The sequence below is a fragment of the Gymnoscopelus microlampas genome (assembly GCF_963454915.1).
Source record: "Gymnoscopelus microlampas genome assembly, chromosome: 17".
Lineage (NCBI taxonomy): Eukaryota > Metazoa > Chordata > Actinopteri > Myctophiformes > Myctophidae > Gymnoscopelus > Gymnoscopelus microlampas.
In genome coordinates this window covers 36852920-36879751 of record NC_139954.1, presented here as the reverse complement: position 1 = coordinate 36879751, position 26832 = coordinate 36852920, and the positions used below count along the sequence as shown (strand labels likewise).

Below are 26832 nucleotides of genomic sequence, written 5' to 3'. Positions count from 1 at the left end.
GTCCATGACAACCAACGTGAAAACACAACACAGAACAGTACTGGGCCTACCATATCTATCACTCTTTAGACAGCCTTCATCAATCACCAAACCATTGTGATCGGGCCCTCGTTGGCTATTTTCCAAACTACTCTTTATCAAATGACAAGAATGTTGGTAAGGAAATTAATGTCATCTTATATTACTAAGACGTGGTTAATACAAGATTGATTTTGAGCCGTCATTTCCTTCACCATCTGGTGAACAAAACAGGATTGCTCTGAGTGCAGGAATACAAATCATGAGGACTGTATGAGGCACAGATGGAGTCAGTCGTTGCATTATACTTGTTTTCGGCTGAGACCAGCTGGAACTGGATTTATCTCAAGAACTTCTTGATAGACGAGACCAGAGGGCTTGATAGACAGTTTAAAGCTGTGTTGTTAATCACTTGAACCCTAGCATCCCTTTTCCGAGAGTATTCGCCCAAAAATATCAGATCTAAAAGCTCACAACACATCTCATTGCAACATGTTGTGTGCTTGTAGATCTGCTGTTTTTGGTGTAAAAAAGAGCAATTAAGTACAGGGCCGACACCAGTCAAGTTTACTAAGTAAGGTTTAATTGCTTAATCATTTTATGAGCTTAATAAATGAGTATTTATTCTTGAATAGAAACGTTAAGTTGCTGTGGTGATACTGTGACCTTGCCTCTGCTTATCCAGCAAAAGCTCAGTGACACGAGCGATGACATCAGGATGCACCAGACACTCTATTAAGTCATTGGTGGTGATTGAGAAGTGTGGATTGTGAGTGGAACATACGGCGCCGCCATCCTCTGCCTTTTCAGCCGCACTGTGTTCTGGAGTCCTGTTTTCACAGCCACGTGGCCTACATTCCTGCGTGTCAGGCTGGAGTCGGCCAGCGGGCGTGGGCCTGCTGGTCTGTGCTCCATCTGGGCCCACGGTGCAGTCTGCGGACGGCTGGCCTGGCCGAGATTCAGCTGCACGGAGCTCAGGAGGACTTGTCCCGCTTCCTTTACGTGAATCCACGTGATCACGGGGCACCGGGATGAGATGAGGCCCAAACGGAACGGCACAGGATGACGCGGTGTCCCCGGGCGAGCCGCTGTTCTTTTTCTCCGCCCCGCTGGAGTCCCGCTTGACTGGCCCACGTCCTCCAAAGTGGTGGGTGTGTGTACTGCGCTGCCCGCTCCGCTCTCTTTCCATACGGGCCTGCACCGCCAGGTTCACATGATGCATGTTCTCATCGTGGGACGCCACTCTGTCCTCCTGTGACAATATCACAGAGGTTATTATTATAGTAACATCCTTCAGTATTCCTGTTTACATCTAATTTACGTTGTTTATGTCTAATTCAAGTTGACATAAACCATACCCTTGTGAAGCACATAAACCATACCCTTGTGAAGCACATAAACCATGCCCTTGTGAAGCACTATAACCACAACAGCTTTGGTGGTAACTAGAGCCTGAACGATGCCAGATGTTTTGACCAATATTTTGTGAAAAAGCGCAACATTTTTTGAAAAAGTTGTATTAAAAAAAAAAGTATTTGAGAAAAATCGGGACCCATTGGCTGCATAATTGCAGATAAACCGATGTCGTAAAAAAAGGCGAATAATAGCCTATATATCAGCCAACCCGATATATCGGCCTGGCTCTAGTGGTAACCAACATAAAATCGGGATATATTTTTCTAAACTGAAAGCCTCTCCTAAATTGAAAGCTGGTCTGTTAAGGGTCCACCGTCACACTGGTGGGAAACCGCATAGCTTGGAAAGAATCCAAGCATTCAATCGTCGACTCTGAGAAAGCATCTAAGTTGAGTCTGTGTTCAGTCTCCATACAGCCAGGGCTTTACACTTTGTCTGGATTCTTGCCAAGTGGGAGGAATAGCTTCCTCTGATCTGTGCCTCCATATGGCACCTCAGGCTCTGAATGTACTGCAAATACCGCTCTCCTCCCCTGGAGGAGGAACGGATGTGTGAGTTCTGTGTGGTTGAAGCTACCAGGCTTACCAACCTTTACACAGGGAATGAAGAAAGTGAGACTTTGTCTGCATGTGGACCCGTCCACCCATACACTTTTAAGCTGTGACCGCGCAGCTAGTATAAGCCACTTTCAGCTTCTTACAGCATCGCTCCTCAGAGACGAGCTGTCTAGAAGCGCGTTTTTTTAACACATGTTTTTGGACTTGACGGAGGTGTCAAGGTGTCAGGTTTTGCAGTGCTTCTGGCACTGCGTCCCCTTTTGGCCAATAGAACTTCATGATTCATTAAACCCAGTTTTTCACAACCTGGGATCCGGGCCTCCCTTGTATGTAATCAAAGTGATATCAGTACAACCTGTCATACAGAATCTATTATCCTGTAACTTAAACATAGCTAACTACCACATGTCACATCGTTGTGAAGCACAGTAATAACATTGTGGGTACATTGCAAAGTAAAAAAAACGGAGCTTGCCAGAATTCTAAAAGTTAGAGGATTTTGTGTGTGTGTGTGTGTGTGCGCGCGTGCATGTGTGCGGGGTATCAGCTTTTGTCAGAATGGGGGCTAGAGAAAAAAGAGAAAAAACACAGGGGGTCCCACTCCCAACACTCAGTGGCCTCTTGACAAGGAAAACGGTTTGACCAGTTCATATACAGCATATTATAAACCAATCCATTTATAAACAGATGTGCATTTTCGTGACAGGCCCTGCCCAATGCCACACCCCCTTATGGCCAATCAGTGTGAAAAGTTAATAGGCTCCAGGGTCAACTTTGCAACCAGGATTTGTACAAATCTGTTCATAACGGCTCAAGATACCCTGCCGACAGACAAGGCAGATAAATAGACGGCGTGATAACATTACCAAGTTGGCAGAGGTAAGAAGAGCTATAATTCAAAAACGTTAAATAGCTACCTCTGTGGGGTTGAGCCACTTGTCATTGTTGTCGCTGCCAGGCGTAGTTTTCAGGGCACAGACAACAGCTTTGGTTACGGCCTCACCCACTCTGGCCTCATCATCTTCTTCCTGTCCAGGAAGAGGAAAGTTGAGTGAAAAAGCACACCCTCCCTCAAAAAAGATTAGAAGTCCAGTGGGTTAAGGAAATGAATCCAATATGTAGTCTGGGGCAGTTTGTAGTGTCTGTGACCTTGCAGACTAGGCTAGAGAGTGACCTGCCTTCTGAATAGATAGTTGTCTGGCACCAACGCGGGTTTATGCCTTGTTGTGCAGACACACTCATCATTATGGCGGGAGTAACTCCTACTTCCATGGCTGTTTATTACTCAAAGCTTGATGGAGTCATTATCGTGGAGCACTAAGGTGGTGATCACACCGAGACGTGTCACTAGAAACACCTTTTTCTAGACGTTTTTAGACACGCATAAAAGTTTGAACCCAGAGTCAGGGACACAGCTCATTTGCCATGGTGTTTCTGAAGCGTCTGAGCATGTAGCGACGTGTCTCTCGGTGTGATTGTGACCTAAGTGCAAATCAATGTTTTGACCGAGTATGTGACTTCTTTTCATTAGAACAGTTCAGAGGTTCAGCTCACCAACTCAATCCAGGTGTTGACACTGACTGTGACAGGATCGACTGACTCCACATAGTGCCACCAGTGTCTGGGGACAAACAGCACCTGAGGAGAAAGAACCAATAAGCATTTAAATGTCAGAGGATCTCGAGATGTCACACATTACTACTATGGTCCATAAACCAGAGACAGTTGTCAGTTGTTTAAAAACAGCATCTACCTGTATAGGGCATTGCATACTGTAGTTAGAGGGAACATCCACATGGTGGCAGCATGTGTCCTTTTCCACACAGACTGAATGGCTCAGCCATTCATAAAGTCTTGTAAGGCAAGACTTATTGATTTCTGGTTCCTCGGCTGTCCTAATTAATTCATGCCCTGCACCTTGCCCAGAGAGGAGGAATGCTGCATGCTGGGTTTGTTTTGCTTATGCCTATCTCTCAATATCTGGTTGGGAAAGTGATGTGTACTGTGGCAGTTTCTCAGCATCTAAACAACAAGTGAAATATTGCTATGATCTTGGCGCTGATAGGGGCCGACTGGGACAGGTGCGAGCTTATTGCAACAAAACTACACCGATGAAATGGCAGTAATAAGAGAGATGGTGTTGAGAGACCAGGTCCAGGCCTCTAAACAAAGAGGCCAATCATTCAGAATCAGACAATGCTTTGTTCATCAGCGTTTTGTATGAATGACCTCAATAATAGTCTGGGCAAGTGGTCCACTCCTCTCCAGTGCTTACGGCAGGGTTCCCCAATTAGTTTTCCCCAAGGGCCAAATTCTGTCTCGGGTGCCAAGCTGAGGGCCGGTGGCCTCGCCCGAATTCCGCACGCGCGCGAAAATTTCGGGCTTTGGGCGAAAATTTCGCGGTTTTGGGTGGATTTTGATTTCTGTTTTTGTCAACTTTATTTCGATTTTTTTTCCCCACTAATCTAGCTAATTTGACAGTTATTTTAGGCCTGGGGTTCTTGTGTAGTGCTTTTTAGGGGGGTCTGTTATAATTTTTACGCACAATTTGTAAGTGTGTGTGAATTTGATTATTATTTTTTATTTTTTCAAAAAAAAAAAAAAAAAAAAAAAAAAATCCATTTTTTTTTTTTTAATGCCAGGAGTCGTCGCGGGCCGCACAGTTGCCTCTCGCGGGCCTATTGGGGAACCCTGGCTTACGGTTTCACTAATTTAACCAGATGAACCCAAGCGTCCCTATTCTGAACATGTCATAATAGGCAAACATTCCACAGAAATAGCAGATGTCTAAGCTCACAACACGTCTCGTTGCGAAGCTTTCGAGCTTATTTCGGCAAAGAGATTTGGTGTTGAGGGGAATAAAGGAGGGGACCAAGTATAGACCCTTGGGGGATCCTGGTCAATTACGTATATAGGTTTTAAGTGGTTAACCACTCATATAGTCTACTAGAGGTCAGCAGCTTACACTTCTGTTTTTCCTCCTCAGACAATTTGTGCATAAACTGGGTGACAGTTGTGTTTGGCAGTGCTGATAGGAGGGTGTTTAGTACGCTTCTGGGATCCAGTGCCAAGCAGATAGTGAGCGAGATGGATGGCTAATTGCTCTGTCGCTGTTTTGACTCTTGAAAAGCAAGGGAGAGCACTGCTGGAATCTGAACAACGAGAGGGGGTTGTCGAGAGGAATAATACGAGGGTGAGTGGAATACATAAAGAAAGCCCTGCAGAGTGAGTTGGAGTAAATCAGAGTGACTGACATTTGAATAACAGTTAGCCGAGGCCATTTTTTGGTAATCATAGCAGACACTTTTGACAGCACCATACCTCATTTACAACTTGCTTATCACATTCAATCAGCGCTGACCTGGTTCTTCTGAGAAGGAGCAGACAGGGTGACTTTGAATGAGCTGCCTGTTGAACTATTGGCCTAGTCTTCTTGACCCTGCTAACATTCCACTAGATATGGATATAATTGGACAGTAATAGCATAGTGAACCTTTCAATTTCATTCCATTTGCACACTCCAGTGTATCTCCTGAAAGTATGTTACTGAAAGTGGCAGAATTGATTGGGAACAATCACATCACTAATCATGACCATTGTCTTGCTTCAAATCTTGCATCACAAGTCAACATTCCTATGCAACAAAATGATGCGTGTAGCTTTATCGTACACACAGTTCTATTCTAACACCGCAACCACGTAACAGCAGGGTCTTAACATAAAATCCAAGTGAAGAAAATGCTCATGAATCAAAAGAGTTAACAGTAGAAATTACATGCAATTTTGAAACACTTCCCCACAATTCCTCAGAGAAATTGTACTGACCTGTCCAGGGTGCAGAGTGAAGACATGAGCCCTAGCCATCCTAAAGGCAGGGCATTTCTTCAGGTCTGGTCGCAGAACGTCTACCTGGCTGAAGACACTAGACTCCTCATAAGGAATCCGGGTCGGGTACAAACTGGCTGTGTCTTCAGGAGGGAACAGGTGCCAACGTTTCCTCCATGAAATACAGGAAAACCACTCGGTCAAATATGACTGCAGGATATAAAGCTGGATGTAATTAAAGGGTGCGTTCGGAAATTAAGCACTGAGCGCACTGGCCCATACAAACTAATAGACGAGGGCGCTCCCGGTGCGCATTTCCGAGCGCACCTATAAATGTGAAATAAACTCAATGACCGTAGGATGATTATTTAGTTGTCTATGAATTTGTTTATGGTATTAATTGATTATTTTAATAATTAGTGAGGTGATCACATAGGCCAGGACCTTGTTAGAAGTTTAACTTCTAACAAGGAATATATCATTTGTGTTGTAAATACTCACTGTTGGGCGGAAATGTCCAAAACGGTTACTTTTCAGCAACGTGTGTTCCAATGGACCAATGTAATTATTATTTAGTCACAAGCTCTTGTTGATACTTTTTATTGGTTACTATAGCTATTTATAAGACCTAAAGTCAGACTTAACCAATTTAAACCTGGCATCCCTATTGTCACATGTCATCATAGGTGAAATTTCTCAAAAAGAACTAGAAATTGTTAAAAAAAATAACTATCATACCTGACCCACAAGCTCAAGCTGATTGGTTATTTCCGTGACAATGTCATATGACAAAATGTATAAAATAGAAAAAGAATAAAGTCCGTACAAAATGTCATGATAAAATGGTCAATGGCAAATGATCAATCAAATCTAGAAAAGGTATTTTTCTGATAGTGTGGATGTAATGTACATATTTTTCTTGTTATTCAAGACTGCAGGAATTCAACCCTTGAAGGTTCACTCCGTGGTAAAGTTCATTCAAAGTTCAACTGATTTTCCATTGTTACAAAAGCCTCAATTGACAGCCCGTTATATTTTCACAGATTGGCGGCGTCAGACACCCGGCGGAGACATTCTTCCTTCCAATTGCAGATCACCTCCAAATGAAAGAGCTCCAGACCCAATTACAAGAGGGGAGATAAAAATCGTTGGCCACTTGGGTAAGCAGCGGAGACCGATAAGATACAAAGGGACCTTTTATCGCTTTGTCATAGACCCACTACCTTCCACAATGGAGTCTGCACCTCCCGCCTCAATGGCATCTCGGCTCTTATCTCCATCACCTCACCTCTGCCTCGCTGTAATGCAATGGGGTGGAGAGAGAGGGTGCCAGAAATGACTGTCTTTGTCCGAGGCTATTGGGCACAGACCACACTCTGTGCCCAAGTGGCTCAGTCAGTTATGCTCTTTGCTCTCTCTCTCTCTCTCTCTCCATCAGTCATTGAAGGAAATAGCACTCACGCTGCTCCCTCTCCATCACGGCTGATGGAGAGGGAGCGGCGTGGCTCGTCTCTCAAGAGCGCCGTCCACGCTAGGAGAGAGAGGTGAATAGATGGCGGGCAGGACAGTTCCATCATCAATCCCCACTGGGATAATTTGCAACCACTTTTGTCTGTCCCTACCGTTCCTCTACCCTGCTTTATTCGTACCCATAGACTGAATGCACTGTGAAAGATTAATCCATTAAGACCGGGAACGCATCTGTGTCATTTTTAGATTTCTTTGGCTATTCAAAGAATAGCAGATATACAAGCTCATAGCGCTATTTTCTGATCATGGAAAATGTGTACAAATCTTTGAATATATATATTTTAAAGCTAACATTTGTAACTCAAATCTTTGCTTCTGGGGGTCCCTGGAACAAAACATTTTCAGATGGGGTCGGCGGCCAATATATATCATTTTGGTGGTCCTTGACATGAAAAAGTTTGAGAACCACTGATATAGCAACAACATAGGTTTTTCAAAAAACTGTTAGGATTTAGAAGACAGAATCGGAACCTCAGGCCTTAATGGTTTAATGGGCACTGCCACGCGGGTGTGACGAGGTCAGGCCACAGAATTTCACACAACTCTGAGGTCAAATATCCACGTCTGTTCTTACCTTCCTTGCACCTGCAGCACCAGGTTGCAACCATAAGAATCTAGATGACATGGTGTGTTGGCTCCTTCTGTTCCAATCCACAGGGTGCTCTCTCTCCCGTTGCGTCCCAAGAAGCCAAAGTCGGACCACACTATATCCTGCAAGTTGCACAGCGATCAGTGAGAAGAAGTAATAGCACATTTGCCTTGTATCGCATGTTGAAAATACATGTTATTTAGTTTCTTTATTATATTATTATTTTTGAATACTATTAACACTTGTACTGTATGTTGAAAATACTTTTAAATTGTTTATTTCTTTATTATAGCTGATCTGTTTAGGTTCACCATGTTATTACAGTAGATGGATGTGTGGGTGGAAAACTGGACAAGAAAAAAAAAAATGTCATAAAAGACTGTCATAAAAAAAAGGCGTGATAGATACAGTATGTAACTCTCTACAAAGCTCGGGTGCGACCTACACTTACGTATGACACTTTCACACGCTTCCTTGACAAGGTCAATTACACGTAACTAACCAGTAGAGAACCTTATGACGGGTCTAACTGCATGTCTACGGGCTCTTTGTTCAAACACTGGGTGTCAATCACTCACTGTCAGAGCAGCAGAATACATCTCAGGTATTCTCTGCAGCATTCTGGATAATGAGGCCATTAGCATAATAACAATATAATTCAGGCCGCTGTAAATGACAGTCTGGACAATCTAGCCTTCAGGCAGCATTTTATATTGCGCTATTGCACAATTTAAAAAGGTGCTGCCTTGCCTTCTCAGAGGCATGGGTTTTAGCAGACCTGTAAAATTGTCTCAGTAGGAATTTATTATCACTGTGGTGGCATTAACAGGATGTGTGGCAGTGGCTTTGGACACAAACTGACTTTTAAGCCTCAGACAAAAGAGGACAGGGGGAAAAAATATCTTAGAGGCAAGCATGAATTTTAATCAAGGGAGGTTTTAAATCAGCAAACATGACAGGCCATTCCCAGTGACGCCTATGTCACACTGAAGGTAGCGATACTAGCGATTAACAGACATTATAAAATACATCCTGACATTGGATTAATCCTAATTATCTACATACTAGGGGAAAGAAACTGCTCCCATAAATTCATCCATCTGACCCTCAAAAGCTAAATAAGTGACTAAGGAAGCGCTCTTCGGATGGTGAAATGGTTGCTAAATCACAGAAGCTCTTTTAGTTTGAAATACTAAATAATACAATTAAATGAATACATTTGTGATTAGCAGGGTTAGTTAACCTCAAACATGGAAGGCCGGTCTTGGAACAGCAAAGCGATGTACTTGTAGTCAGCGTAGGCCCAGTATTCTGAGGCGGGATAATCACAGAACGGCCCCATATCTGACCCAGGCAGGCCATTGGCCCAGCTTAGGAACTGCCCCAGTTGTGCCTCTACATAGGAGCATTGTGTTTCAAATAGGGGTGCTGGTAGGAAGAGAGAGAGGGGGGGAGAGGGGGATATGATTACAATGATCATAAATGCTTAAACTATTCAATTACCCTGTGTTGACTTGAAATCAATGAAGACTGCATATCAGGTTCACCCCACACTGTATTATCAAGGTGATATATAATTATATTTTAAACACTGGTGGATTTTATGGTGTGAATAAATCATTGTTCCACTCATTTCCTTTTTTTTCCCCCTTGTGTTGAATCCCTGGTTTGGTGATGAGATTTATATTTCGGTCGGTTGCTGCAGCAATAAAAATTGATTTAGCAGTCTAATTAGCTGGCTTTTGGTAGAGAGCATGTTTTCTGTTATTTACCGCAGAATTAACGATTTATTACTAGAGCGGGGAAGACATAACACACTGGCAACAAAAGACAAAACCAACTGCCCTGACATGCTAATACATCATTGGATTGGATGACTACAATCCAATTTGTCACTTCAAGAGAATAACTAACAGAAGATGACATCTAATTATTGTGTGTTGTTGTCTGGAGACTGTTTGAGAGCAGAGCAGAGCCCTTTAAAAGCTCAGTACAGGGAAGTGATGTGGACGTTTAAAATGAATAAAAATGCTAATCCTGGAATCACTGGAAATTTCCCAAAAAGCAGTAACAGTAAACAATAAATACAACAAATAAATAAATAATAACCTAGCAGGACTACACTGCAGGGAATTAGGATGCATTGTGGCTCACTGAACTTCTATTTTGGGTACAGAGGTTGAGTAAAGAATGAACATTGTATGGTTTCTGGTGGTCATTTGTCATGCTGGCTCACTTGGTTGAGCATGGTAATTGCAACACCAAGATTATACACTCTGTCCTAGCCGGGGCTATATCCCAAACATGAATGGGCTCTCTGATCTGTGACGGCTTTGGATAAAAGCATCTGTTTAACTGCCATGGGACAATTCTATGCATCGAATAAGCTGGATTCGTTCCAATGCTAAACATGAAGCTGTGGTGAATTACTTTCAGGGTACCTGGACTACCTTGTGTGTTGAGCCATTGGGTAAAAGAAGTTAGTTTCATAATTTATGTACAATAAAATTAGATACAAACAACAGTAGACTGGGATCAATTCGCTTTGCAGTTTCCAGCCTAGAGCAGATACAGAAACGGTGTGTGTGTGTGTGTGTGTGTGTGTGTGTGTGTGTGTGTGTGTGTGTGTGTGTGTGTGTGTAAAAGACCAGAAATAGTAGACTCTCAACTGGATTTTTTTGGTGTTGTTTAGTGGTCTTACTGTTAGTCTCATCTTTTCTCCCAAGTCTGAATCTGATGACCTTGTCACCAAGGCAACCTGACAGGTGGTCTGCAGTCCAGTGGCGAACGGGCCAATTACAGGTCATGTTGGTGAAGACTGCGGGCTGCTGTAAAGCACCCAGAATCCCATGGGCCTCTTCTGGGCCGAAGGGCTTGATGGTTTTGGCTGTGGTGGTCATGGCCTAAATAAGATACAAACAGTGGGTTGTGTCACAGAGGCTTGGGTTACAGGTGCAGTTAATAAGCAACAGGTAGGTATTGCCGCAATTTTAGCTTTCTGGCATTTAGAGTTGCAATACCAACCCTTGACAGCCCATTCATCCACACAAAAAAAAATTAAATGATGTTAAACTCTAAAGTTTGTGTTAAATGAAAATCTACCCTAGACATGTTTTGAGCTATACTTTCTGTCAATAAATTCTGTGCAGGTGATTATTTTTTATAAGTGTTCGAGTTTGGAAGCGCTCATTGGAAATCACTCAATGGTCCTACGTACCACCGGTTTGGAAATTGCACATAATGCAGGAGACGAGCGATTCCAAACTCTGACACTTGAAAAATAATCACCTGCACGGAATTTATTGACAGAAAGTAGCTCATAACATGTCTACGGTGGATTTTTATGACACAAAAAAGTAACTTGGCAGATACAAAGAGGATAATCCAAGCTTTCAGTTGTGACGGCCCCCTGGACCTTTGCTATAGGGTTGTGTGTGTGTGCCTTTAACATTCCATTGCAGTGCTGGGTTGGAAGGTGGAGGCTGAGATGATCAGTGGAAGGGGAGACACCTGGCCAATTGTCTCCTCACTCTATAAAAACTCTACTCTACTACATTACTCTTTCTTCAGTCCTCCCCAGGTCACAGGCGTGTGGCCAAACAGGAGAGCATTTGTGTTTGAGTTCCCAGCTTCCGTGGGCAGCATGTTTCCTTGCCTTTATGATTTGGAAACATGATTGATTGACTTATTACTTTATTACTATTCTTTCACTATTTGGTAAATAAACTTTACACTTATTTATGTATTCCTCCGTGTCGTCTCCCCTTTTTTTGTTACAGTCTCTGAGCCAGACTGTAACACAGTACAGCTGCAATGTTGTGAAGTTTAACGTTGTTTAATACAATCAGATCTGACTTTTCTGTTTGGATGAATGGGCTGTCAAAGGTTGGTATTGCAACTAAAAGATTGCATCTTAGAGTTGCTTGCAGCTAAGGTAGGTACAGCTAGTGTGACTTCATAGGTCCTCCCCAATCATTTCCCTCTATACCAGCAGTTATCAGCCACTGGAGTAGTGTGGGTGTTGTTTACCTGCAGAAACACACTATCCTCTCTGTATTTTGGTGTTGTCACTGTTTGTTTTGGTAGACAGGGATGTTTTTGGGCTTCCAAAACACAAACAGTGAAAACACCACAGCGAGAAGGCAATGTGTTTCTGCAGGTAAACACCACCACACTGCTCCAGTGGCTGATGAATGATTGTTATATTTTTTTGTTAAGTAAACACAGGGCAAAGCTATCAGAATGCTATATGGCAGGTACCACAGCACATATAGGACAAGTCTTGATTTCTTTGCATACAGTCTGTCTGTATGTAGCCCTGATACATGTACATGACTGTCATATGACAGTCATGGGTGAATTTCAACCTGGTGTTTGCACTTTCTCCATTTGCGGCCCATACATCTACATAAACCTTCAGATTTCAAATATATTGCGATGCGTTGTGAGCTTGTAGATCGGCTATTTTCAAATAAAATCTTGCGGGGAAATTATAATAAACAGATCTGGCAACCCTGCTGAGGACTGGGACAAGTTAAAGCCAGGTTCGTAGAGTAAAGTGTGGAGTGTCTGGGACAAGTTGAGGGAGCTGAACTAACTCACCTTTTAGCAACACGTGCTGCGTGGCGAGAGAAGACGAGAGGAAGTAAACATAAACAAAAGTCACGTGGACGCTGAAAGCCCCTCCATTGTGGCTCGGTCGCCGTTGCGTTGAACACAAACCCTTTCAAAGCAACGCAATAAAGGAACCAAAATGGCGGACGATGGGTCCACTGTTTTCAAAATCGAGCGAGCCACTTCCGCCTTGGTCTAACCTCGCGTCACCTTGATTTCCGCCTGTGTTGCCACATTTTGTGACCGAAATAAGCAACCAGGTCTAGGAAAACAAGCCCAAAAGAAGCAACTATAGGGCACATGACATTTTGTCAACTTTATGTCTCTATTTGAAAATAGCAGATCTTCAAGCTCACAGTTGTGAGCTTGTAGATCTGCTATTTTAACTCTTGAAACAAAATGTGGTATATTTGGAATATATATAAAACATTCTAATTTCTAACAACATAAATCTGGTACAGGGCTCCCTGGCACAAAACATTTTCAAGAAAATCACTGATTTAAATAATAATTAAGAAAAAATCGAAGCAAGCCTAAATAAGCAAGAACACTTTAGAAACCAGCCCAAAAAGGTAAAACCGCAACCCGCAACTAAGCAATATTTACAAGCAACTTTACATGAAAACAAGCCCAAAGTCGCTTATAATAAGCGTACATGGCAACGCTGCTTTCCGCAGCACCTGTGGAAAGCCTAGTTTCTATTTACTTTCTGTGCTCGGGTTCGATCTGGAGCCCGCCTTACTGTATCCGGTACTCTGCAAACACACATCATACGCACGCGCCGTTTCCGCATCCGCTCTAGAACCAGACCGGATGAGGAACCTGCGAAGCAAAATCGACCCAGTCTAGAGTGGGCATGCGCAGTCAAAAAAAACGAAGCAGATGACATCGTCTGTTATTGTTTCTCTGGGAGACTGAAAACAAAGTAACCCGACACTCACTTCCCTTCCTTATCGCCGAGATCTAACCGTAAAAACCTGGACAGAAGAGAAAGAAGAACACTAGTATTATGGGTGCCGCCGGTTCGAGCACCACCACCGCCGACGCCGACGAGAGAGAACCTCTCCTCGGCGCCCCCGAGCCGCCGGAGCCAGCCCACCGCCCGCACCACCATCACAACAACACCACACTGCCAGTGTACCCAGTGTACAGCAGGGTGTACGGCAGAAGATGGCTGGTGCTGACCCTGTTCTCGCTGCTGGGCTTCATGCAGGGCATGGTGTGGAACACCTGGGGGCCCATCCAGAACTCGGCGGCCCACGCCTTCGACTTCAGCAAGTCGGACATCGCCGTGCTGGTGCTGTGGGGTCCGGTGGGCTTCATCCCCTGGCTGCTGTTCATGTGGCTCATGGACAAGAAGGGTGAGCTTGTGTTGTTTACTACTAGCCGTGAGTGAGTCAGTGGTACACAGTGTCCTGTTTGGCTGCCAGGCTCCCCTGTCTGTGCTAGTGTGATACAACCAACTGGTACAGTGGTGTAGTAACTAAGTAACTAAGTACATGGACTCCATTACTGTACTTCGGTACAATGTTGAGGTATTTTTTACTTTACCGGAGTATTTCCAATTTCAGTACGTTTACTTCTACTCCTGTATATCTTTTAAAACAAGCCCAATCTTCTATCTTTTACTCAAGTACATTTTGAATTCCAGACTTTTACTTGTAAAGTGTTTCTACATGGCAGTATTAATACTTTTACTTAAGTAAAAATGTGAGCAACTTTTCCACCGCTGTACAACTGTAACCGGTTATATTGTCTCTTGAGTTAAACATCGATACAATGTAACTCTGAGGATTAGGTTGTGTGGGTCTCTGATTGTTGTTACATGGTCATGCAGCGTTTTAAATTAGACCACGCTGACCATGAGACTATAAGTAGTATCTTGCCAATAAGGGTAAAACAACGTGGTAAACAACCTCACACAGTCTGCCATTAATTTGATCAAATGAAAGTTAAGCCTACGTCTATAGGCACATTGGTGTAATATTAGATACAGTGCAGGGTAATGTTCCTTTCAGAATACTATTATTGTCCACTGAACAAGACAGATGCACCCACTGTTTTGCAACCCCAAAGAAAATTCAGTCCTCTAACCCAACATTTGGGATTTTCCAAATGTGTATGTTGCCAAAAAAACAGATAATACTTCTGTAATTGAAGGTTAGGAGCTATTATTCCTTTATTTCACCATCTTGTGCAAATGAGCGATGGTCCTCCTCATGTGGCAACAGGCTAGCCTGTAAGAAATAGGACTGCCTCATTAGAATCCTAACCAAGAGAGCCACTTCAGTTGCTTACTCATCTAAGTGTGTTGCTCAAGTGTCATTAAAACGGTAGCCACACAGAGGGAGCAGACACCACTCAGTTCGACCTCTTGACTTGAGCTGCCGTGTCAGAATGCAACTCTGTCTCCAAACCAGTTCCTCTGCGTCACCTGACTGTTGTACTTCCTGTTCTCCTGACGCAGATCATCACGTGACATACAAAGGTACCAGGCATAAACATTACACTGTTTATGTCTGTCATCAGAAGGAAAACAAAGAAAAGATCTTGTGATACTGTGTCACGTTACTTTCAGAAGTATTGGTTTAGGGAGTGTCATATCCTACTATCCTACTATAATTCTAGTAACCTCTGTGCGTTTGTAGTGGTGGTGGTGGTGGTGAAGCTACCCGGTTCTCCTCACTGGCTGGACCAATTGCTCTGATTTTGCACACAGCCATTGACCATTACTATCTGAACACAACTGTGAAGCCCGTTTTTCAATTTAATCAAATCCCAGCTTCTTATTAGCATTTTTGTGTCAAAGAATGTCGTCCCATAGCTGCGGCTGCCCAGCTATGGGACAAACTGCCTCCCGGGTTGCCAGATCATGTGCGCATATCCCCCCACGGATGCGCTGCGCCGACCGGGTATGGTCTAGTATACTTAATTCAAACATGCACTGACATGAAATTGTGTTATACCATGTGATACTAAGGAAGACTTAGCCTTTACTGTGTTCTGCAGTATCTGGTGCTTGATCTTGTATTGTTTCAGAGGTCATCATCTAGTAGGGGTTTGTTTACATGTATACATTTTTGCTTTATTTAGGTAGGAATCGGATAGTAGAGAGACAGGATTTGTCGATACACTACTGTGCGGTCAACTACCACCAGTGTGCCCTGTCTGGTAGGGCTTTATTGACAGATATTAGATGAACCTATTGCACACTGTGGCTCTGAAAATAGCTGGATCCCATATAAAACGATCAAATTGAACTCAACTTGAAAGGCCTGTTGAAGTCTTTGCATCTGAGTCAGAGATGTCTTGAATTAGAGAAAAATCCCTAATCTCATTCAACAACAAACAAGGCAAGGTCTAATGATGTGGCTTCCCTCTGACGTCATTGATGATGATATCAGTCTTGCTAAATATTGAGTGATGGTGGGACGGTCGTTTGATCTGAGACAGATTATAAATGCACAAAATTAAGGTGGGAAATCCCCATATAATTTGATACATACTGCACAAACGCTATTCTAGACGGCTCATGCCTTCGGCCCAACACCATGAAAACATTTGAAGCCCAGAGGTTACTAGTAGACCGTAACAGTGTCTTACGGTCGGGATAGCCAGGGTTTAGGGATACACAAAAACATGTGTGCTATACTCTACTCCAACTAATCTCCCTGTGGGGAAAGCACTTGGCTTGCCATTGGGATTTATCTGCACCCTGTGGTGGAAACCAGTGGTGATCAGCCGGAGACTAGATGGAGACTAGACTCGCTTAAGCCATGTGATTCAATGTATAGGGGATAAGCCCATGTAATGTGCTATAAGAGCATCGCAAGTACAGGCGCTGACAGTGGTTGATAGTGTCAGAGGAAGCTGACCAACACATTATATAAGAACGTGGATGTAGACTGTCTATTCCCTTTTCAATGTGCCAGACCCCTAGGAGATGTTGTGGTCGAGCGCATTGCTCCCACTACTTACTTACCGCACAACTTTAACTTTGAAAATCTGTGGTTAACAGAATGTACTGGGAGGAATTTAGTTAACCCAAGCACTGTTGCCAGATTCTGTGAGAGAAACAAGCAACCAGGTCTAAAATATAGCAGACACGGGGCCACACGGGCACTTTAACATATACATCATCTATTTGAAAATAGCAGATCTACAAGCTCACAACGTGTCGCGATGCGACGCGTTGTGAGCTTGTAGATCGGCTATTTTCAAATAAAATCTTGCAGGGAAATTATAATAAGCAGATCTGGCAACCCTGTACCCAAGCGATGCTACTCATACGCTGAGTTGCCGTTGCCTGGGATCAAAGAGTGTGATATGATGATTTTGACTGCACAGTCCCTGGCTGACTGAAGAGACCACTAGTACAGTTGAACAGCCAGGCCAACAGGTGTCGTGTTAACCCAGGATCACTTTGACATGTGTTGTTTACAGGCAGCAGGGGTTCTAGAGACCATAACACAGCCAGAGGCCATATAGCCTCCGCTATTGTGAAATGGCTTAAAAGAAACCAAAGTAATGAAAGTAGCAGATCTACAAGCTCACATTACGTTGTGAACCTGTAGCTATTTTCACTATTCTTGAAAATGTTGTGAGAAATAGTTAGACATTAATTTTTCAGAAATAATGTTTTTTTTTTCCTGAAAAAATAGGGACCCCAAATGGAGTGTGTGTGTGTGTGTGTGTGTGTGTGTGTGTGTGTGTGTGTGTGTGTGTGTGTGTGTGTGTGTGTGTGTGTGTGTGTGTGTGTGTGTGTGTGTGTGTGTGTGTGTGTGTGTGTAATATATATATAATATTTAAAAAAAAAAACATTTTCACTTTCCTCTCCTTTCCAATTGGCCCTTCCTGGGGGCCGCAGACCCACCTTGAAAACCTGTGGTTAACAGAATGTACTAGGAGAAATTTCAGACATGCTCCACAACTCAATATGGACATGTTGCAACCATGTAGTTTGCTTAGCTGGGGATCAGCCCTGTGTGGCTGGCTGCTGTTGATGGTTACAGATTGATGTGGTCTCCCTGGTGATAACAGTAGCCTGCCACTAGCAGCTACAGTGAGAGGCGGCTCAAGTGGGAACTGGAGAACTAGGAAGTGGGGAGAGTTCCCTAAAATGACCATCATGTGCTTGAAACTGAGAGCAGAGACTTTCAAGTGAATACCAAAACGCTCGCCCCCAAAACACAGTCGCCCCGGGGCAAATCCGGCGACCTCGGAGCGGTCCTGCCACCTGGTTATTCCTAAACGTAACCTCAGTAAACTATGCCTAAACCTAACCTCAGTAAACTATGTCTAAACCTAACCTTATTCCTAAACTTAACCTCAGTAAAACTATGCCTAACCCTAAAAACTATGCCTAACCCTAAACTTATTTGTAATATTAGCCTCAGTAAAAGCAAATACAAGAATACAACAACCGCTGGGGTTGTTCGTGTTTTGGGGCGAGCCTTCCGGTTACTCTTTAAAGTTGGTAGACATCATAGAACAGAACAGAACGGAAGCCTATCTTTTGGTGCTTTCACGTAGAAGGCAACGTATAGAGAAGAGTGATGATAAGAGTAATTCCCTGTTTAGTTTTACTGTTTATTTAGTAGTTAGCATTAAATAGAGTTGTATTGCTGCCAAGGTGCTAACTTAGCACCTTGGCAGCAATACAACTCTATTTAATTGGAGCAATATTTAACATTTTAGGCAGCTGAAAAACAAGCCTGTGTCCTTTCATTAACTCCCTCCAACCCACCATGTTCCTGTCCCCCTTTACCCGTCCCCATCTGTCTTCACTTCTCTCCGGGTTTACCTGTGCCCTCTACTATTATTCCAGGTCTACGGGTGTCCCTGTTGCTGTCGGCGTTCTTCATGCTGCTGGGAGCCGCCCTGCGGAGCGTTCCATTGGGAGAGCCGCAACTAAGACGATGGTAAGACTCCATGATTAACTCTCTACCAGTCTCTCATTCTAAAGTCCTTTTGGACCAGTCTGCTTTAGGGTTCAACCTGAAGATTCCTCTCTGATAGGCTTTGAAAATAAGACAATCCATTTACTTTAATTTTCATTATGGTCAAACACCTTATGTGTGTAAATCTTTCTAAACAGCTGTCATAACTTAATATGTGAGTATGTTATGTTGTCCAATTATAACTAGCACATCTGCAGTGGTTGGAGGTGGTCTCCCTACTCTTCCATTGAGAAATGTAGAGTAGGAAACCTACCGGTTTGACATTGTCAATAAAGTTAATTGAAGCATAATGGTACACCACACTGGACGCATTTATGCTATTCCCACTGAAGAAGAAAAAAATAAATCACACCCCAATCGTTTTCATTGGCTACGCTGTTCTTCTTTTGGCTGGGTGGACCAATCTGTTTACATTATATAGCTAGCTAACGAGATCACTGTAATGGTGATTTGGTTTTCGGCAGAGCGGTATTTTAATGATGTCACGACACGTGCGCGCCTACATGGGCGCATGCGCACAAAACAGCTGATATTGCATGAGAGTCAACTCGTGACGAGATCAGCATTAGAAAATATCTTCTTAATGACCTAATGACCGTGTGATTAATATAAATTTGACTTAAGTTTACGGGTGTACAAATAATAGTAGGAAACATGTCTGTATAGGAAATGACTAGTCTTTAGGTTAGTTTTAGTCTTTGTAAATCTTCTCAAGGAATGCCTTGAATTATAGGAGCTGTAAAAGGCGTAGGCTATAGTGTAAGAGGACGTCGCTCAGCGGTAAACCTGTTATGCAAAGTAGCCATTTGGGCACTTGGCTCGTGAATCTAGGGGGACGTGTTCTAGCGCGCACACTCGTGCACTGTACCGCGCCGAACGTACGTGCGCGTGAAACATTACTGGCCACACGCCGTGGTGTCCCGTGAAGCGACTAAAACACCACTGCTTAGCTCAAATTAGCTAGCTCAAATTAGTCTTATGGTCCTATACTCTCTGCAGGGGGGATGGTGTCCTGGGCCCCTGACAGAGAGGTGATTCCCATGGAGCCTAGCTCCATGACAACAGCTATTGTCACACCAACCTATTTACAAATAGGCAAACCAGGCTGAGTTTAACCCCTTTTGCTCATGGGCCTATGTGGGAACTGACCATCAACAGCTGATTTCACACAAATCGAGTATATTTCTAAAGTGCCGATTTCTGGGTGTGCTGGGAGGGTTGACCAGCTGGTTGTGTGGACTTCTGCAAGAGGGTATAAAGGAGCTAGGACACACTTGTATGAAGAGAACCTGGGAGGCAGGCATGCTGCTTCTCTGAGACTAGATGATGACTACAAATAAAGAATGGATTGGTCCCTAAACATGGGTTTGCTGTGTGCATTTTCCGTCTCTGCTGAATCTTATTAAGTAACATAGAGAGCTGCCATTACTGCCACCATCATTGTAGTTTGGACATCGTTGCAATTATCTGTTTCCATCGGGAGAGGGAGACAACAGACATAAAGCGTACGGATTGTAGCTTTAAAGTTCTCTTCATGATTGGCCAAATTTGTAGGCGAAATGATAACATTTAAGTCTACGCTTTTGTGTCAATCATTTAACCTTTAATTAGGATTTGTTGGCTGTGTCGATTGGAGTTTTCGTTGTACAACTTTTTGCTCAGTTACTCATTTTAACTTCAATGTAAAATGCCAATTTGTGGTTAAATTGGAAGCAGCACACTGCACATTGTATAATTAGTTTTTCTTAAATGCTAAAGCATGAAAGGGAATCTAAATTTGACCAACATCAGTACAGCTGAAAGCAACAATATCACTTTGAGGGTAGTAAATGTTTTATCCTCAAAGGTCTCGCTGTGGTATCAAGCGGTACAGATTGAGGTCAAAGTCCCTATTTCTTCTTAATGTTTTGTGGGTGGGTAGAGGGACCATCAGACAGCAATTCTCACCTGGAGATTTGGATTGTAAAAGACTGTGACGATTTGTGTGGATTCCTCACTTCGCTTTTACCCATGCCTGATTTCTCCCTTATCAGCCAAATGTTTCTATAAACCACAATTTCCTTACTGCATCTGTATAGGGGTAGAAAAAGACTAAAACGAAACATGTTATTCTTTCTTACTGTTTTCATTTTCCATACAATGCTTATTACACGCAAAGGCTCGGGGGAAGGTCATTCCAATTATGATGTGGATATAAAACTGTAATTTCATTGATTATTTCCTTTCTAATCTGCCACATAAATATTAGGCTCCACAATGAGTTGATTGAGGAAATACATCATACGATTCCAATAGCAGAAGGAAATTGCATTTCCTTAAATTGGGCCACATAGTACTTTCAGTCAGACCATGGATTTATGAAATGTTCAGTGAGTTCTTTTTTTAATATTTTGGGCTTTCAAAGAGCAGGTAGCCTCATTCTCTCTATAGCGTTCGTCCCATAAGACAGGCAAATGAAAACCATTTGTTACGTTTATAACGTGCTTTCCAATAATGCAGGCCAAATGTACGGGGAATGAAAAGGCACTTATCTTTTAAGGATATTTGGAAAATGAGACTCCAGGTTCCCTCATGATGGAAGCCTGTCAGTTTGTAATTGAAAGTTGGCTATGAAAGCTCTGATCAGTTTGCAGCAAAATGGCAACATGAACAATGAACTTTGATAGTTTTACTACTAAGTAGTGGAAGGCCTAAATGTATTCAGCTGTTCTTCAAGCCCCAAGCTAATTGCTTTAGATTCTTGAATCAAGAACACAGTCGTTTGACATGGGGGTCACCTCTTACTTGTGTTAAATACTGATTAATGCACGCACGGGCAGACTTCCTATCTCTAGACGGATTACCAACCTTGTCCGGGTCACTGTGCGTTACATAACTGCTTGGTGTTTTACAGCCGTACCTTTATAGTTTTTACAGGGTACGGTAGTGCTGAGGACTTATCCTTTTGTACCCAGCATCATGTGAAAAAGTGCGGGTCATGTGCTGAGGCACAGGACACAGAACAAGAGGGCTTGTTGTCGCGGTGGAAACATTTATTTCATAGACAGGGATGTTTTTTATTGGGAGGGAGGGGGGCCAGGAACCTTCCCCTCGAAAATCCCCTCTCCGCCCATGTAATACCTTCATTGAACTCGGCCTCAGTGATTTGCAGGTCGGTTAAAGTGGAATAGAGATAGCTTAAATTATCTGGATGTAGTATTGACTATGAGCTCGATATATCTGCATGGGCTGGCCCACTTTGTCTATTCATCACTAGTAATTTTATGGAGTGGTTTTGTTTTGTGCCCTTAAAGGGACATAGAAGGCCCTGGTTTAGATTGTATTGGCTTTGTGCTCTGGCATAGACAGAATTGTGGTAACTAGTAAACAAAAGATAAAACGGTAGATGAGTTCACCGAGTGATTCAATAACATCATACGGTATGGAATGTGTTGCTATAACTTCATTTTTACAAATAAAAGTATAGTGTACAACTTCTGAATGATAAACTACGGTCCGGGTATTATGTTGACATACCGGTTGTAACCTGCACAAAATTGTAGAAAAGGTCATTTAGTTTCATACGGTGATATACAGTGTTTTTTTACCTGGTGTATTTGATATGTTTAATTTGTTTATGTCTGACTATCTCTTTTATTTGTGAACTTATCTGAACACAGTCCTGCCTGTGATGCACATTGAACGATTATCATTATTATTATAATATGTCAACTCATGTTTGTAGTAGTGTGTGTGTGTGGTACCATCAGCATGTAAAGTCTCACAGAATGGACAGGAGTTCACATTTAGTGCAGTATGACATATATGTCAGTGCTGCGTTAATTCATTTAGAACTTCATGTATTGATTGATATTTGTATCAGAATCAGAATCAGAATCAGGTTTATTGTCACATCACAGGTTTACAAGGTAAAAAAGTGGGTGAAATTCGTTTTTGTACAACACTCCCATCGCAACGTTAAATTCCGTAGAAAGAAGAGTGGGGAGAGAGAAAAAGAAGAGGGGTAGGGGGTTAAGTGGGAAGGAGATCAACAGAGAACAATAGAAGGCCAAAAACAAGTTATCTACATATTTACAAAGTACCTGAGATAAGAGACAAACTAAGGTGCCTGAGCATAGCAGCAATGTATGTATACTGTGCATGATATACTTATAGACGCTAAGGTGCTTAGAGAGAAAAAGAGCGCAATAATGAAAATCAAAAAAAGTTTGTGCGTTATACATGGGGATTAAGGTGCAGAGGGTCAGTGCGTGTTCACCTAAGGGTGGACTGACCCTGGTATAATCCGCAAGTAGCTCCATGAAGGAGAGCAACAAAAAGTAATCTTTAGCATTTTGACTAAAGCTTTTGCCACAAAGAGTACATTTAAGCCCTTTCTCCTGTGTGTATCAACATGTGTTTCTTAAGATTAGCATTTTGACTAAAGCTTTTGTCATTGACATACAGTATATGCATGTATATGAACATAATTCTGTCACAAGGATAAAACAAAACAAAAAAAAAGCTTTAGAGCTTATTTCCACTTTCCACAAAATGACGTGGCACACCATTAAACCATACAATATAGGGAATATATGCTATTAAATGTAGCATTTAATGCATGCTAATTAATTAAGCCTTACTTAAGTCAAAGATGCAGTTTTGTCACTGAACAATGACCGTGGGTGTTTATTGAAATGATTCACTAGTTAAGTTTCTCCATGTTATTTGGCTTAGCACTCAAGCCAACAAATTCACTTCTATAGGACTTACCTGAGTGTCAGTCCACTCCAAAACAGCTTTTTCTTGCCTCACACTGAAGGCAGTAGCCTTCGAGGAATTGACCCCAGGGAGTTCAATGAAGTATAATAGGGTTTAAGTGGCTAATTACTTCTAGTGTGTATGACTTCAGGTTTGCAATGCACACAGTGCTCCCCTGACACTGGCCTGAGGGCAACAAGTGAGAATGTAGTGGCCTTTCCACCCCCATGCCCTTTGACTAGATAGTAAAGTGGAAGAAGAATGACATAATGAGGCACATGTTTAAGACACACAATATGTATGCCAAACTGTTAGTTCTAGCATAATACTGACTACCTCCAGTCTAATTTTCAATTAAGATAATAGAATAAAAACATAATAGTTTATATGCTTTCCTTTTATGCATTTGAGTGCTTTTGTAAATCCAGTTTTTGCTATTTTGTTAAATGTTTATTTGATGCCATGACTTCATAACATGGATTATTAACAGTAATGTAAAGCAGGACATTGTGCCACTGGAAAATAAAGCAGTTCCCCAGATCCACCAGTAGGTGTCACTCTTCGCATGGCATTAACAAGGGCAACACGTTCGCTCATATGATGAGATGAGAGCCATGTCCTGAGCTCTTGCTGTGCCCTAGGATTCATAAAAAGATTATCCTTTTCGCCCCACATCAGCAGCGGGAGCTTAGATGGTGATTTTAGATTACCTCAGAGACAGGAGGCCTGTTGAGGGCTAACGCTGTAACTCACTAGTTTAGCCCATTAAGACCTGGAACGCATCTGTGTCGCTTTTTGATTTGAGCTAAAAAAGCATTATTTTACACTTTGGCTATTCAAAAATAGCAGACATACAAGCTCATAGCGCGACACCAAGTGCCGCGCTACGAGCTTGTAGATCTGCTATTTTTGAAAAATCGAGAAAATGTGTGCAAATTCATATATTTATATTCTTTTAAAGCGAACATTTTTAACTCAAATCTTTGCTTCTGGGGGTCCCTGTAACAACATATTTTGAGATGGCGGCCAAATACATATCATTTTGGGGGTCCTTGACATGAAAAAGTTTGAAAACCACTGATATAGAAACATACGTTTTTCAGAAAACTGTTGGGATTTAGAAGACATTTTGTAGAAATCGGCTTCAGGTCTTAATGGGTTAGTCCAGCTGGCTGCAAAGTGCTCGGATATGCCGGGAGTTCAAGGGCATCGCATGGAGCCATCAAATGTTGCCTTTGATTTCCCACTTTGCTTCCCGTTGCATAGGAGACCCGGGCTGCAGTTTAGCCAGGGTTAGTATCAGAGAGGAGCGCTCCTGACAGCGTGCTGGAGATGGGTGTATTATTCTTCTTTCTTCCCCCATGTGGTCGTTTCATCCTCAATGGGCAATTCGTTTTTTTTACCTTCTCCCTGCTCTCATCATATTCTCTGGAGAGTATAAAGTGCCACTTTGTTTGATTCTCCTGCTCATTTGTCTGAAATCAAAGAGAATTGTGAACTTGGGGGGAGAGAGAAACACTCTTATCTTGTTATCGGCTGAAGGAAGCTGTAACCCGGGTCTTTTAGTGGGTGGTTTAAAGGCACCTGAGGGGGCTGTGTTTGTGCTGTGTGTGTGTGACATGATGTGTGACCTGCTGATCAGACAGAGCTGTGATTAGACCCGCTCTTGAATCAAAGCACACTGGAGCTGCCTTTACCCCTCGCATTCTCTTATCACCCCCACCCGTCCTCTGTCTGTCTGGCATGCATGCAAATATGCAGTAAGCAGTGGGGCTGGGCAATACATCAATAGTATATCAATAGAGCACCGGAGTCTGACGTAATTTACACATCCTACCTGGTTCGCGGTTTTCCACCCCCGTTCTAAACTCCCATAGACGTGTTTAATATCGCGTCAAATAAGAACTGTGTTCCAAAAATAAGCAAATGACCCCGGCGGTTTGACTCTTATGGATATGAAGCATCAACTGACAGTGAGAAAACGATAATGTTACTGACGCCAAATTAGTTACATTTTCGCCAGAAACAGACTGTATCAAATATAAGTGACTGACTATCATAAACGATACAGAACCTCCTCCCTGACAATATCGCCGAGACAGTTTGTTTATTTTTGGACCACAATTCTTATATGAGACGATTCTAAGATGACCCAATGTTATTCTCCATAGAGAAATTACCTTACGAACCAGGGGATGAACGAGTGACGTCAGGACTTCTGTACTCTATAGCGTGATGTGAGACAGATATAGATATCGTCTGGGATTTGGGATATCGTGATATGGCACAAGTATTGTCTTTTCGTGGTTTTAATTAGTGCAAAATTATTGAACATTTTCCAAAATTGTGGAAATGGTGAGCTTGTAGATAGTCACTATTTTGGAAAACTTAATATATCTATATACCGTATATCATATACCGTACATACCAATTTTATAGTCACACTATCGATATCGATTAGTTTGGTAAAACATATAGTTATATTAGTTTTTCCCCCTAGCCCTAGTAAAGCAGTAAGCAGAAAACATCTATCAGTGACTGTGACATGTCTGGCTCCCCCGGTCTCTGTCTGATTGGTTGTGATAAGTGTGATAATTGTGATGATAACACATTGTTTGTGGCCAGGCCTGCAGACGGACACCATATTGCGTCAGTGGGTGCCTTATTGTATAGTGTCATTTCCAACACAGGAAGCGGGGTGCCGGTCATCAGGCTTCTCTTTCTCACTCTGACTCACTGATGACCCCCCCCCCCCCCCCCCAAGCCTTCGATTGATTCATCCTTCCTATTAGAGTAGTCTTTGATTAAGAGCCAGTGCCCTCTTCCTCATCACGACTCCTCATCTATATGTATGATGAACCCTTAGGGACTGTATGACGGTGTCAGAAATTACCGAGCAGGGAAGAAGAGAAACTTAGTGCGGGGGAAGAGAGTGAGAAAGTTAGAGGTGTGTGTGTGTGTGTGTGTGTGCGCGTGTGTGTGTGTGTGTGTGTGTGTGTGTGTGTGTGTGTGTGTTAAAAGGTCTTTGATATGTAGGATGAAGATCAAGGGGAGGATTTCATTCCTCTCCACCGATCTGTCCTGTCACTGAAACCACGGCTCCTTGTCCTCTGCCAAGAACGTTCCCCCTATTCTATTAGCTCTGGAGGCAGGGGGGGGGGGGGGGGGGGGGGCGACAAAGTTACAAAGAATGGCAGGCGAATCCAGAGGAGTGTTCGAACATACATAATACTCCCTTCTTTTTTGTTTGCTGTCCTTGGTCTGAGCCACATGAACCCTAGCGTACCTATTCTGGGGTGAACATTTGGCGGAATAGCAGATCTACAAGCTCACAACACGTCGCAACCCAACATTTTTGGGCTATTTTTGGTGAAGAGTTTTGGTGTAGTGGGTAAAAAGTGGGACCAAGTAGACCCCTGGGGCACCCGAGTCAACAAAGTATACAGGGTTTAAGTGGTTGCATTAATGTCTAGTAACAAGGAATGCACAATCATGCTTCTTCCAGCTAGATTTCGCCCAGAATTAAGTCTTTCTTGTCATTTGCAGACCTTTTGAAAAGGTCATTCATGCTTTTACTTCGTCA

The 26832-nt window shown here is 42.8% G+C and overlaps 2 protein-coding genes across 2 annotated transcripts in view; one reads left to right on the top strand and one right to left on the bottom strand.

Moving 5' to 3' along the window:
• Positions 1-658: 658 nt before the first annotated feature.
• hspbap1 (hspb associated protein 1) lies at positions 659-12687 on the bottom strand (the record flags this gene model as incomplete). Its single annotated transcript, XM_084084258.1, has 8 exons — positions 12538-12687; positions 10637-10838; positions 9179-9363; positions 7921-8057; positions 5817-5988; positions 3546-3629; positions 2909-3019; positions 659-1270 (listed from the first exon to the last, which is right to left on the bottom strand). Exons 2-8 carry the CDS (start codon positions 10833-10835, stop codon positions 659-661), a joined length of 1500 nt encoding a protein of 499 aa, XP_083940384.1. The 5' UTR covers positions 10836-10838; positions 12538-12687.
• A 716-nt stretch (positions 12688-13403) lies between these two features.
• Positions 13404-26832, top strand: part of slc49a4 (solute carrier family 49 member 4) — a 68587-nt gene continuing 55158 nt past the window's right edge. The window contains exons 1-2 of the mRNA XM_084084687.1: positions 13404-13910; positions 18377-18470. Coding sequence (XP_083940813.1) covers positions 13559-13910; positions 18377-18470 — 446 coding nt within the window. The 5' untranslated portion in view covers positions 13404-13558. The remainder of the gene's footprint in view (positions 13911-18376; positions 18471-26832) is intronic.